General features: G+C 33.1%; 1 protein-coding gene across 2 annotated transcripts in view; it reads right to left on the reverse strand.

The window, feature by feature from the left end:
- Positions 1 to 15,143, reverse strand: part of ZDHHC17 (zinc finger DHHC-type palmitoyltransferase 17) — a 117,701-nt gene that overhangs the window by 40,442 nt on the left and 62,116 nt on the right. For both annotated transcript variants that reach the window (XM_063075666.1, XM_063075665.1), the window contains exons 9-10: positions 7,233 to 7,375; positions 5,552 to 5,654 (exon numbers count right to left, since the gene is read on the reverse strand). In XM_063075666.1, the coding sequence (XP_062931736.1) occupies positions 5,552 to 5,654; positions 7,233 to 7,375 (246 nt within the window). The remainder of the gene's footprint in view (positions 1 to 5,551; positions 5,655 to 7,232; positions 7,376 to 15,143) is intronic.

The raw sequence follows: 15,143 nt of genomic DNA on the forward strand, positions 1-15,143 counted from the left end.
ATACAACATACAAATAGTACCTCAATTTTACATATACTGTATACTGAAAAGACACATTGAGAAAATCTGAGGGACAATGATTAACATCCTCTGGCACATACTGGTTGTTTTTCAATCTCAATGATAAGAAACGTTTTCTTGAGTTAAATTTTTTAAAAAAATCTTTTTAAATGTGTTGTTGAGCTGTTAGTAGAGTAAGAGAACACCTTGGAGACAAGACATGATAGATAAAAACAAATCTAGATGCAAATTGGTTCAAAAATTTAATGTCCACTAAAAGATTTTAACAGTTCTCTACATAATAAATACTGCAAACAGATAAAAATTTAGTGAAGATATAGTGACTTGAGCAACCCAATTAATAAGCTTGATCTTATGCACAGAAAGCACCTGAAGGAGCAATAAAGTGTTAATTTTTAACTCTAATTGTTTCTATTAGAAAAAAGTTAATAAAAAGTAAGGAATTAAATTGATGAATTAAGAAGTTAAAGAAAAAGACTAACAAGTAGAGGAATAAACAGAAATTATTGAAAGTGAAAATAAATAGAAAGGATTAATAAAACCTAAAACTGTTTCTTTGAAAACTCTAATAAAATAGATTAACTAAAAAATAGCCAGACAGCCCTAATTAAAACTAGGAATGAGAGAAGGGGCATAGCAGCTATGTGTAAAAAACAGATAGGAATGTAAGTATACTTGAAAATAAAATATATGGACAAATTCCTAAAACATATAAGTATATAATTGAACCAAATAAACTATATATTACAAAATTCTTTAACACAAATTATAAAATTAACACGTGAATAACAAAGACATTGACTAGTAGTCTAAAAACGTTTCATGTAAAGCAAACCCCAGGCTAAAATGGTTTTACAAAGTCTAATAAGCGTTTAAGAAATCAATAACTTCAATATAACCCAAATCTTTTCAAAGAACATAAAAAGGGAAACAGTTCTTCCATTTTATGAGGCTGTTATCATTTTGATATCAAAACATAACAAAGACAATAAAAAAATTATAAGACAACCTCATTCACAAATATACAGGCAAGACTAGTAAAAAATTTAATTCAGCAATGTATAGAAAGATAAAACATTATGCCCAAGTTAATTACTCCAAGCACGCATAAGTGGTTCAACATTTAAAAAATCTATTAATATATTATTTAATATTAAAAGATTAAAGAAAAAAACACATAATCCACAAAAAGCCAAAAAAGTGGGGCAGGAGAGGAATTTATACATTAAAAATCCAAGTAAACATCATGCTCAGTAGTAAAATACTAGATGATTCCCTATAAAATGAGAAACAAGAATATCATTCTGTGTCTATTCCACAGTGTACTGAGATCCTAATCAATGCAATAAGATCAGTAAAGGAATTAAATGATATAAAGAATAGAAAAAAAACCAAAATTCATTATTTATACATAATAATTGTCTATTTCATTAAATCCAGAAGATCCCAGACACATTATTAGAAATAAGAAAGCTTAGGAAGGTTCCTGGAAATACCAATATACAAAAGTCAGTTGCATTTCTATATAAAAGACACAAAGACAAATTCTAAGTAAAAAGATAAAATTGGCCTGTCCAGATATCCTAATTCAAGAACAAAGCCAGAGTAATAAGATTATACAGTACTAGTACATGCAAACAGATAAACTGAATAGAGTCCTTGATAAATATCAAGGTTGACTGCAACTGAGTGAGGAAAAGGTATGCTGGAACAATGAGCTCTCTAACAGAGAAAAAAGAAAGATATTGATCCCTTCCCTCACATTATTCTTCATTTACAGTAGTCAAATGCACATGAATTAAGAACTTAAATAAGAGAATCTCTTTAATGACTTTAGAGTAACTCTTGAACATGGGCACGAAAAACTATATACAGGAAGTTTATAGCAATATTGTTGGAATTCACAGAAGGTGGTGATTGGATACCTGAAGATAGGTATTAAAAAGCATAGAGGGTATTAAAAGAAAACTGGGAGACATACACAGAAAACTGGAAAACTGATGAGTAAACTACAGAAAAAAATGTTTAACGGGAAAACGTGTAGGAGAGAATGGTGAAAATCATTCTGCACACTCTTGATTTTTACATGTGTAATCATCCCAGATTCTGGAGGTTGTTCTCATATATCCTGGGTTTAGAAAAGCTTAATTTAGTTTAAAGCCAGTTTGAAAACTTATTTGCTGACATAAAATTTCTAATAACCTATTGTCAATATTTTGACAGTGGTCTCAACACAATAAGCAGTTGAGTGTATTGGCTATGCCAGTAAATTTTCAAGTTGTTTAATTATTACAAAAGAAGCATAGCCAGCAAATGAAATTTTCAAAGTGGGGGAAAAAAAAAAAAAAGAATTGTTCTGAGAACCAAGTAAAATAATGTATCTGTAAGAACTATAAACCAAAAAGCACTGAATAAACTAAGGCATGTATAATATATGGGGAGACAACTATTTAATGAATAGTAGAACAGAGAAAAAACTAATTAGAATAGTTCATATCAATGTAAAATTCATTACTACAATAAAAACACTTCTTAAGCAACCTATTAAGTTGGCTATCATATTATGACAAACCAAAAATTATTTGCAACCCCCCAAATCAATACTCATGGCACTTTTTCAGTCATTCAATGGACATGCACAAAGCAGTGAAAAATGTGAATCACCCAATGCTCACATTCTCAGCTGAGGCTGAACAAAGCAACACTCTGCCTTCTTATTTCATACTGTGACCAAGTGTCCTTTCTGGGATCTATTTAGTGACATATTTTTGTGCTTTCTGTTGCTTTTGCTGTTTAAAAAGGGCCCCCTGAGCAGTGCTAAAGTGCTATCTAGCACTCCTAAGCACAAGCAGGATGTGATATGCCTTAGAGAGAAAATACATGTGTTTAGATAAGCTTCATTCAGGCCTGAGATATAGGGCTCTTGGCTGAGTTCAATATTAATGAATCAACAATATATATTAAATAAGGTCTTTTAAACAGAAACACATGTAAAACAAGGTTATGTATTGATGAGTTGACAAAAATGTTGTGACTAGACTCTTTCAGAAACCTAACCTTGTATTTCCCTTAGGAATGATGGTTTAGTACTTTCTAATTCAGTGTTCGCAGCAACTTTATAGAACTAACGTGAATAATGAAAACTGACTGTAATTCTATTTTTCAAAACTAGTCTTAATCAGTTTTAACTACATACATCGTCATGAGGGTTGCTTGAAGAAAAAGGTAGACAAAAGAGAAAAGAGGCTGCTGTCATTTTATCTCTGTATCTTGATTAGTACCTTGCATCATGAGCCTGTGGTTCTTACTAAAACTTATTCTGTGCTCTTTTTTGTTCCCTTCCTACAGGTTTCTTAAGCTTCTCTCCCTGGCCTCAGAAGTTTAATACTAGAAAAAAAAGTAGCTCCAAAATCATATAGGGCCTAGAGATATAGTTCTTTATAACATAAAAAAAGTATAAGGTTTTTCTTCACATATGGAATTTAAAGTTATTTGTGATTTCATTCTACATTCTGAATATCATACACACATACGCAAACATCCAAATAAAAGAAATTGTGAATGCATATATAAAGCCTGTTTGGATATAAACTTAATTAGATTTAAAAGTCACACAAAAATGATAACATGCACTCAACACTTTTTACATATAAGGTGTGTCTTAAGGCATTCATCTTCTCAAGAACTCTGAGATAATATTATCATCATCCCTCCTTTATACACAAGTATAAAACTTAGTATGTTCATACTGCAATTTTTATTTGAAAAATTAACGTGTGCCATTTATTCAATGCATTTAAAAAATAAAATACATACCAATCTATTTCAAAGGCAGAATTATTCAAATAGGGCAAGTTAAATAGACTCAATTGTTCTGGCCTTCCCTTCAAAATCTACCTCTCACATTCTCAACTCCCCTTTGGGAACTTGCATAGCTATTTTATACAATTCCCACGTGAGGAAAAAAAAAAGGAGAGAGAGAGAGAAAATTCAAAATATACTGTATAATACTCTCTGGCATTAAGTTTTCATTATTTGGTAATTTACTAATTTTACTGCTTTTATCTACATATGCATAACAGATTAGGTGTATAGCAACAGTTTAAAATTATTTTAAGATGTGAATCTGAGTTTTTTTCCTTGGACATAAATTTTAATGTCCAATTTAAGAAACACAAAGTCAGAAAATATGTCTGGAATACTCAAGTCATTTCAGAGGTCAGTGCTTTTTATAAGTTTAAAAAAGGTGAAGGAATGAAAACAAGCAGATCTTTTACTCATACTAAATGTTCCAATAAGACAATTACAATGCTTAATAACATCGTGAAAATTTTTATGTCAAAGTATAATAGAAGGCCAGAATTAGCTAGTGAAAACTGCCACATGGAAGAATTGCATATACATACATACACTAAGAAAGTATTTAATAAGTACTGTACTACACTTTCTTAAAGTAATCACCTAATGCAGTAAAAATATTAAAATTACAAGCATAGCTACAATTCTGTGCCTCAGATCTCAAAAGTAAAATAAGCACATTTTGTTTTTCAGCACTAGGCAACATAATAAAAAGAATGCAATATTATATAATATGCAAGACTATGAGAAGAAACCAGGTATTAACTAAAATTGCTTAGAACAGTGACAAGTTACCAAAAATTGCTTACTGTTTAAAATATATATATATATATACTTTTTATAGTTATGTTTTAAAAACAGATTTAATTAACAGACACTTATGAAACACATGTCTTTATTATAATAAATCAGTCTTACTGATTGAAATTTTTCTGTGTAAAAATATCAAAAACTGACATTGGCTTTATTTCTTTGATACTTTTACATGCACATGCACATAATTTCAAATTATATTACTTTTGAAAAGTGTACTACACTGAGGATTTGCTGAAGTTAACAAATATTTGAAGATACAGCACTACATGCTTTTTAGGAAGCAAAACAGATGAAATCTCTTTAAGAGAAGATTAACTGCTGCTTAGCCACAGCAAAATAATAAGTTGTGATATTAAGAAAATTTAGAGAAAACAGTCTGATAGTAAAACATGAAAATCACAGTTTGGTAGAAAGGTTTCAAGTATGACTTGTTTCAATTCCAGCTTTACCAGAAACTGGCTATGTGGCCTTGGGCTCCTTAAGCCTAAATCTTCTCATTAAAAGTTACCTAATTTCTAAGTTATCTAATTTCTAAAGTTACCTCATTTCTCTATAAAATGGAGATAACAATACTAACTATGGGATGTGGATTAAATGACTACTTAATAAAATACTTTTTAAACACTCAATGGTAGCTATTATCATTTATGTTGTTATTAAAAGCACCTTTCAAAAGCAACCTATTAAATATGAAACATTTAAAAACATTATTTTAGTCTGTACTTATTTCCTAGGTATTCTTATTTTACTAGTTAGCAAATCATGATTAGCTCAGTCTTAATATCAAATTACCATTAAACATTTGTTCAAATAACAACAAAAAATTGTTTTGACATGATCTTAATAACCAAAGGATATCATTCCAAAACCAGAAGAACCAAGTCACATACATCCAGAATTTGGTTGCCAAATATATTCCAAGGGGCAATGCACTATGCATTGAATGATCAAAAAAGGATCTGTAAAAACACAAGTTTCATAAAATGTGAGCTCTATATTACCTGTAAAAATTGATATTTAAATTAGAATTACACACATCTTGTAAACTGTTTTAACTAGAATCCAGAAGTCCAGGATGCTTAAATACTGAGACTATTTTCATAGTAATCAATAATAAATGAGTTCATATCGCAATGACTTGGTGCAACTATGAAGTTCCTTTTAATTCATCAAGAATTAAAATTATATTCCACATACTGTTCAGTGTTAGTGTACTCCTATTCATTCTCTCAAGCCAACAATTAACTTTAATATATATAGTAACTCTATTACCCAGCACATTATTCACCAAAGATGTGTTCTAATTTTGACAAATGAGTACAAAACAATCTTCAAGTTTTTCTCTATGTTTCATCATTATTTCTCCTACACACTCCAGTTAAGCTTGGGGCACATCTTTTCAAATAGAATGAACTGGCTAATTTAGTGGAATTGATGGTTTGTATTTATAACACTTAAAATTCAGGAAAAACAAACATTAATAAATTTTATTAAGCATAAGCAGGATCAACTATCCATATAGGCTAAGTAGAAAGTCTTGGTGACTTCCTATTTACCACATCTCTTGAAGTCCTAGAAATACTAAAATCAGAGATCCTAGAAACATTAAAATGAGACCATCTAGAATTAAGCCCCTTCTTGAGAGTTAACACATTAGCATATTACTAGTCATTTTCATCTCTATGTGAATTATTTTCAGAACTCTTTTCTGAAATTCAAGTAAAAATAAGATACTAAAGGAATGGACTTAGATAGGAAGTTCTGGATCATAGACACCTGCCTAGGTTTGCTGGATAGGGCAACTTGAGGACAATGGGACTTAAAGAGGAAAAGGGAAATGTTACAATGTTTAAAGAAAAAAGAGGAAGGAAAGAATTTTTTTAAAAAATTGAGCTTACTCCATAATTATTCTTAAACTCTACTCTGTTACTAAAATCAAACCTTTTCCTTGCTTACTATGACCATAGAAAATATAATTCCTATGAAAAGATGAGCTTGAGTATTATAATTAGCTTATAAGCAATATCAAATTACATTTAGAGTTTGACAAACTCAGGTTCACTTCTATCGAAATACTTCAAATACTTCTAAAACTATATTTTAGCCTTAAAAATTGTATGCTAGGGCCTGAACCCATGGCTCACTCGGGAGAGTGCGGCGCTGGGAGCGCAGCGGCGCTGGGAGCACCGAGGCTGCGGGTTCGGATCCTATATAGGGATGGCCGGTGCGCTCAATGGCTGAGCGCAGTGCGAGTGACACCAAGCCAACGGTTACAATCCCCTTACCAGTCCCAAAAAAAAAAAAAAAAAAAATTGTATGCTAGACTTTTGTCTTAAAGCACCTTTAGAATCGTTTTAATAACAATGTTAAAAAATCTAAAAGATTTCACATAAAAACTTGTCAAAATTCTTTAAGCAATAAATTAAGACCAAACACACTACATAAAGACCATGTTCTAAACATAATTTTATATAAAATGGTATAAACTATATTCTTTCATGTACGGTTAAAAATATAGTTAAAAACAACACACTTACTTTGAAAGAAATTGTACTGTAGCCCAAACACCACCATACATTAGCCCTTTAATGAGCCAAGAATCGATATTTAGGTCTGCTATAAACCCAACCAGCCAAATAACTAGGAAAGGAGTTCCTAGCATTACTTTCTGCCGAAATTCCTGCACAGAAACAAACAATTAGAAAGTTTTTGCATGTTTCAAGTAACCTCAATCTGAACCATTGTTACCTTTGTAAAAGTACGCAGCAGAGGATGAAATTCACTCATTCAAATCTGCCTACTATGTGCAGGTGCTATTCAAGGTGCTGATCTCTGTCTTAAAAGGCATTAAACAAATAATTTTAAAAGACTTTGTTAAAATTGTGGAAAATGTGAATAGATGTTATAGGAGTAGGTTCTATACAGTGAGATATAGAAGACAGCAGTACAACCTGTTAATAGTGGCTAGAAAACAGTTCATGACAAATACCACCCCATTTTAGGACCCTGATAACTAGAGACACAAGGACAATCAGAATGACTGATGGTCTAAGAACTATGTTAGATAAGGAACCTGAGGATGCTTGGCCTGAAGAAGACATTTCGAGTGATATTCAAGTATATAAACAGGTATTTTAAAATCTTAAAATGAGACAAAGAATAAAATAAAATAATATACAGGTTCCCAGAGTCCATAGAATAAATATATGTGCCTCTAAACACACTTCAGCGATAGTTTCATTTCATTTCTGTTAGAAGTTCATACTTGTAAGTGTAAAACTTATAAATTCCTTGTAACATCTAACACAGCTGTATCTTCACAGCAACACAAAACAAGCCTATTGCCTCTTCCACATAATAGCCCTTCACAGACTTATAGGCAGCTATCAAGTCTCTTAAGTTACCTTAGGTGAAAAAACTATATGAGATATTCCAGCTGTAGTCTAACAAAGTTTAGAGTATAAATATTAGTTTTCTCATGGAATATTTATCTTTCTGAACATTTTTAGCATCCCTTTCATACTGCTGGGCTTCTAGTGAAACAAGTATTTTCTCATATAAATGACCATGTCTTTCCCAATTTGGTTACTGTAATTCATTTTCTGAACTAAATGTGTAATTTTAATTTAGACTAATAATTAGACATCAATTTCATAGCTTAATTTTATGCTGTAAAATTATCCAGTTTTTTTCTAGTACGTGTGAACTTTATATCAAGATAGAGAAAATTTACAACTGGGAGGACAGAGTGTATGGGTACTAGAGGGAGAGAAGATAGACATGTTGTCATTTGAAAAAGTATTTTATAAAATCATCTTCAATTTGGCTTGTTTTTAGTCAAAAAAAAGGGGGGGGGACAATAGGTAGAATATTGTTCTCCCTCAGCATTGGCCACATTTTCTCATTTTTAAACATTAAGATATAATTTACATATAGTAAAATTCACCCTGTTTTGTGGATAGTTTTCTAAGTTTTGGCTAACATATACAGTGGTATAAGCAGCACCAAAAAGATACAGAACAGTCTGTCAAGCCTTGAAATTCTCTCATGCCCTCCAGTCCTAGTTGCAAGTAACCACGAATCTGATTTTGGTCCCTACAATTTTTTCTTTGCAGGAATGTCATACAAATGGAATCATAATGCATGCGGCCTTTTAAGTCTGTCTTCTTTCACTTAAGAGAACACAGTTGACATTCATCGATGTTGCTGGATGTAACAGCAGTTTGTTCCTTTTTTTTTTTTTGGTCTTTTTCATGACCAGTACTCAGCCAGTGAGCACACCGGCCATTCCTACATAGGATCCGAACCTGCGGCGGGAGCGTCGCTGTGCTCCTAGCGCCGCACCCTCCCGAGTGTGCCACGGGGTAGGCCCAGTTTGTTCCTTTTTTAATGCTGAGTAATATTCCATTAAACGGATGTACCACAGTTTACCTATTTCCCAGCTAACAGATTAGGGTCGTTTCCAGTTTGGGCAATTATGAATAAAGCCATTATAAACATTTTCATACAGATTTTTGTGTGAGCATAAGTTGATTTCACTTGGGTACATACCAATGTGTAGGATTTCTGGGTCAGATTTAAAAAAAATTTTTTTTCAAACTTTAACATATATAAGATGATATTATAAAGAAGTAAAGGTGATGTATTGCTATACAGTTATGAGAAATCTATTTTCTCCTAATATTTCATTATGAAAATTTTCAACTATTTAGTAAATTTGAATTTCATGTTGAATATCTGTATATCCACCACCTAGATTTTACTATTCAGTAACCTACTTTTAAATTAAACTTTTTATTTTCAAAAAATTATAGATCCACAGCCAAGTTGTAATAAATAACATAAACAGATCCCAAGTTCCCTTTACCCAAGTTCCCCCAATGGTAATACCTTGCAAAACTGTAGTACAATACTACAACCAGGATATTGACCACAGTCAGGATACAGAACATTTCCATCACTGTAAGGATTTCTCATATTGCCCTTTTATAGACAACTTCCCTTCTACCCCCAACCTCTCCTTAATTCCTGGCAACAAGTAATCTGCTCTCCATTTCTATAATTTCAAGAATTTTATATAAATGGAATCACATAGTATGTAACCCATGGTACTGGATTTTTCACTCAACATATCACTAGAGATTCACCCAAGTTACTGCATGCATCTTTAGTTCATTCCTTTTTACTGCAGGGGAGCATTCCATGATATGGATATGCCACAGTATGTTTAACCATTCACCCACTGCAGAAAATCAAGGTTGTTTCCAGTTTGGGGCTACTACGAATAAATGTGCTATAAACATAATGTGAATGTAAGTTTTCATTTCTCCAGGATAAATGTCTAAGAGTGTAATTTCTGGGGTGTGTGTGTGCGTGTGTGGTAACTGCATAGTTTTTTTTAAAAAATTGTCTAACTGTTCTCCAGGTTGCTGTAATATGTTACATTTCCACCAGCAACGTCTAAGTAATAGTCTCTGCATCCTCACCAGCATTTGGTGTTACAGCAACTTTTTATTTTGGTCATTCTGGTAGGGAGATCACTATGGTTTTAATTTGCATTTCCCTAATGGTTAATGATGTCAAATATCTTTGGGTGTACTTATCTGCCATTTGTATGCTTTTTTTGCTGAAATATTTCTTCGTGTCTTTAGCTCATTTCCTAACTAGATTGTTTGATTTTTCCCTGAAGAGTTCTGAGAGTTCTTTATGTATGTTTTGGATACTAGTGTTTTGTGGATATATAGCTTGCAAATACTATCAGTCTGCAGCTTGTCTTTCATCCTCTTAACAGGGTCTTTCACAGAGCAAAAGTTTAAATTTTCATAAAGTCCAGTTTATCAATGTTTATGGATTGTGCTTTTCGTGTTAGATCTAATAACTCTTTGCCTAGCCATAGATTCTAATTTTTTCCAATTTTTTTCTAAAGTGCTATAGTTTTACATTAAAGTCTGTGAACTATTTTAAGTTAATTTTTGTGTAAGGAGTAAGGTTTGAGTAGAGGTTTAATGTTTTTGGCTATGGCTGTCCAAATACTCCAGAATTATCAGTTGAAAGGACTGTTCAAATACTCGCTCTTCCACTGAACTGCTCTTGTACTTCTGTAAATAGCCAGTGGGGTCTATCCATATGATTCTATTTCTGGACTCTATTCTGTTCCATTCATCTACAAGTTTATCCCTTCAGCAATACCATACGGTCTTGATTCATAGTATTTTAACAAGTCTTGAAATCATGTAGTGATTCTTCTTCTTCAAAATTGTTTTAGCTTTTCTAGGTCCACTGCCTTTCCATATAAATTTTAGGATAATCTTGGTTATTGTCTTAGTCCATTTGTGTTGCTGTAACAGAGACCAGGTAATTTATAAAGAAAAGAGGTTTATTTAGCTCACAATTCTGGGGCAGCTGCATCTGGCAAGGGCCTCAAGCTACTTCAACTCATGGCAGAAAATCAAAGGGGAGCCAGTGTGTACAAGAGATCACATGGCAAGAGAGTTGGTAAGAGAGGAGGAGGGGAAGCAGCAGGCTCTTTTTAGCAACACATTCTCTCAGGAACTAATCCACTCCCCTGAGAAGGGGAACTCACCCCCAAGCAAGGGCATTAATTATTTATTCATGAGGGATCTACCCCCATGACCCAAACACCTCCCACTAGGCCCCACCTCTAAATCCTACCACAATGGGGATCAAATTTCAACATGAGTTTTGGTGGAGAAAAACGATATCCAAACCAAAGCAACTGTATATATAAAATCACTTGCTTGAATTTTGACAGAAATTACATTAAATCTGTACATCAGTTCGGGACAACTGACATGTTTACTATGTTGAGTTTTCCAATTCATGAACACAGTATGTCTCTTCATTTACTCAGACCATCTCTGATTTCTTTCATCGGCACTTTTGGTTTTCAGTATACAAGTATGTTCCATTTTTAGTTAGATTTACACCTAGGTTTTCCAGTTTTTTAAGACATTCTAACTGGTGATGTATTCTCTTAATTTCAGTGTTCACATGTTTATTTCAAGTATATAGAAATATAATGGACTCTGTGTTGGTTACCTTATATCCTGTAACCTTGCTAAACTCATTTATTAGTTTCAAAAGTTTGTTTTTGTAAATTCCTTGGGATTTTCTTTGTAAACAATCATGTTAACTACAAATAAGGATACTTTTATTTTTTCCCTTTCTGATCTACATGCCTTTTAGTTTCCTTTTCTTGCTTTATTGCACTAGCTAGAACTTCCAGCACTATATGGAATAAGAGCAGTAAAGGGATAGTCTTGCCTTCTTGATCTTAGAAGGAAAGCATTCAGTCTTTCACCATTAAGTATGACCTTAGTTGTATATTTATAGATGCTCTTTATAAAGATGAGGACGTTCTCTATTCCTATTTATTCTGAGAATTTTTATAATGAATATTAATCTCTAAATGTTTTTTCTGCATTGATTGATATAATCATAAAAATATTCTTCTTTAATCTGTTAATATGGCAGACTACATTGACTAATTTTTGGATATTAAAACAGCCTTGCATCCTGGAATAAACCCCACTTGATAATGGTGTATAACACCTTTTATATATTGCTGAATTCTATTTTCTAATATTTTGTTAAGGATTTTTTACTATATTCATGAAGGATATTAATCTGTATTAATAATCTACATTACTTTTTTGTAGTGTCTTTGGTTTGTGATCAGGGTAACATATGTCACTTTCCATTCTGTAACTTTCAACTTACCTATATGATTATATGTTAAGTGAGTTCTTGTAGGAAGCATAAAGTTGGGAAATACTTTATAATCCATATTGCCAACATCTCTTTTTAATTGATGCATTTAGACCATTTACATTTAATGTCATTATAAATATGTTGGTTTTAAGTATGCAATTCTATTTTTTGTTTTCAGTTTGTCCTTTATGTTTTTTGTTTCCCTGTTTTGTTTTTCCTGCTTTCCTGTGGGTTACTGGAACATCTTTTAGGATTTTACTTTGATTTATCCATAGTGTTTTTGAGTATATCTCTTTATCTTTTTTAGTGGTTGCTCTAAATATTATATTACATAAACATAAGTTATCACAGTCAACTGGTGTCATTTTAACAGTTTAAGTGAAGTATGGGAAACTTACTTCCCCTTATGTCCTTCTGTCTTCCCGTTTATAATATAATTGTCTTAAATATGTTCTCTACACGTATTTAGAGCTACATCAGACAGTATTATAATTTTTGCTTCAACTGTCAAACAATTTAAAAGACACAAGAAAAGAATTTTGCTTACCAGGTTCTTGTTTCAAGATTCCTTCTTTTATCACTTTTTCTTACTGTTTATAGAACTTCTATTAGTCATTTTTTTAGGGTATATGCTGATGACAAATTCTCTTAGTTTTCTTTCATCTGAAAATGTCTTGATTTCCCCTTCATTCCTGAATGAGATTTTCACTGGACATAGGATTCTGAGTTGACAGTTTTTTTCTTTCATCAGTTGAAAAAGGTACCAATTCCTTCTGGCCTCTATGGTTTCTGACGAAAAATCTGCTGTCAGTTGAATTGTTTTTCCCTTATTGGTAAGGGGATTTCAAGTTTCTGGGTTTTGTGTTTTTTGTGTTTTTTTTTGTTTTGTTTTGTTTTGTTTTGTTTTTTGTCTTTAGTTGCCAGAGGCTTGACTATGATGTTTTTAGTGAGGGTTTCTTTGAGTTTATTCTGTTTGGGGTTTACTCAGCTTCTTATTCTGGAGGTTTGTATTTTGCCAGATTTAGGAATTTTCCAGCCATCGTATCTTTAGATATTTTTTCAGCCCTATCCTCTTTCTCATCTTCTTACAGGATTCCAATCACATCAATGTTAGATATTCTGTTATAACCATAGGTCCCTGAGGCTCTGTTCTTTATTTCTTTTCATTCTACTTCCTTTTGTTTTTCAAAACAGGTAATTATTGTTCTATTTTCAAGGTCACTGATTCTTTCCTCTGCCCTCTCTATTCTGCTGTTGAACCCACCCACTGAGAGCTTTTTTTTTGGTTACTGTGATTTCCACTTTTAAAATTTCCATTTGTTCTTCTTTATATTCTTTTTCTGTACTCCTATTTCTTTGCTGAGATTATTTTTCATTTGTTTCAAACATGTTTAAAATTACTCATTGAAACCTTTTTATGACGGCTGCTTTAAAGTCTTTTGTCAAATAATTCTAACATCTTTGTCATCGTGGTGTTGGTATCTATTGATTCTCTTTTCATTCAGTTTTAGGTCTTCCTGGTTCTTTGGTATGAAAGTGATTTTCAGTTAAAACCTGGACATCTTGGGTATTGTGAGGCTCTGGATCTTATTTGAACCTTCTCTTTTAAATGGATTCTTCTGATACAGCTTGGTGGGGGAGGAGGGGAGATACCTCCTCATTAATGCTAGGTAGGGCAGAAGTCCAGGATCCCCCTTCACCTCTACTGACACCTAAGGAGGGGGCTCTCCATTACTGCTGGGCAAGGATGGGACTTCCAGCTCTCCACTATACCTCCACTCATACCTCCCTGGCTGAGAAGGGTAGGAGTTCCTCATTACTTTTCCTCATGGTATAGGGTTAGGGAGAGGGAACCTCATTAACAGCCAGTGGGGATGACTACCCAGTCCTTTCTGACATCACCCCAGGAGAGAATTTGGAGCACCTCATTACAACCTGATAAGGATGGAAATCTAGGCTTACCACTGGGCCTTTGTTGCTGTGAGTCACAGTGAAGCCACATTTTTTTCTGTAGTGATTGGCAATAGTAGAGCAGTTATTTTCTAAAAGTTTCTTGTCTTGCTAGGCAGCCTCTTTTATAGTCCTTTGGGTAGAGAATAAGGTTTTGCTCAGGCCTTTTTTGTCTACACTTGATCTTAGCCAAAAGGCCGAGAAGCGATGGGCCTTTTTTTGTCTATACCTGTTCATGACTCTGGATTGCCAGCTTTGTCAGCTCCTAGTTTGAGATATATGAGCTAAAAATGAAAACCCAGGAACCATTCATCATGCCATTCTTCAGATCCTGAGCTCCCTAGCCACTCTGACTTCTCTCCCTCTTTCAGAGTCTTATCACATTTGTCTTACATATAATGTCCAGGGTTGTTAGTTGTATTTAGTGTAGAAAAAGAGAAAAATACCTTCACTTCATCTTCCCCAATTTATTTTCACATAATCAATAAACAACATTAAAAAGGAGGATATGCAAGATTTCCATTACTAACAAATGGGATCATGGATTTTTAAAATGTTGAGAAATATTAACTTAGAGATTTCCCTCCAGCTTAGTATTAAGCAGTCTACACTTATTGAATCATAGATCATTCTGTTTAAAATCTTCTAACCTTGGGCCGGCCCCGTGACTCACTCGGGAGAGTGCGGCACTAGTAACGCTGAGGCCGCAGGTTCAGATCCTATATAGGGATGGCCGGTGTGCTCACTGGCTGAGTGCAGTGCAGACC

This window comes from Cynocephalus volans, chromosome 12, assembly GCF_027409185.1.
Source record: "Cynocephalus volans isolate mCynVol1 chromosome 12, mCynVol1.pri, whole genome shotgun sequence".
Classification (NCBI taxonomy): Eukaryota; Metazoa; Chordata; class Mammalia; order Dermoptera; family Cynocephalidae; genus Cynocephalus; species Cynocephalus volans.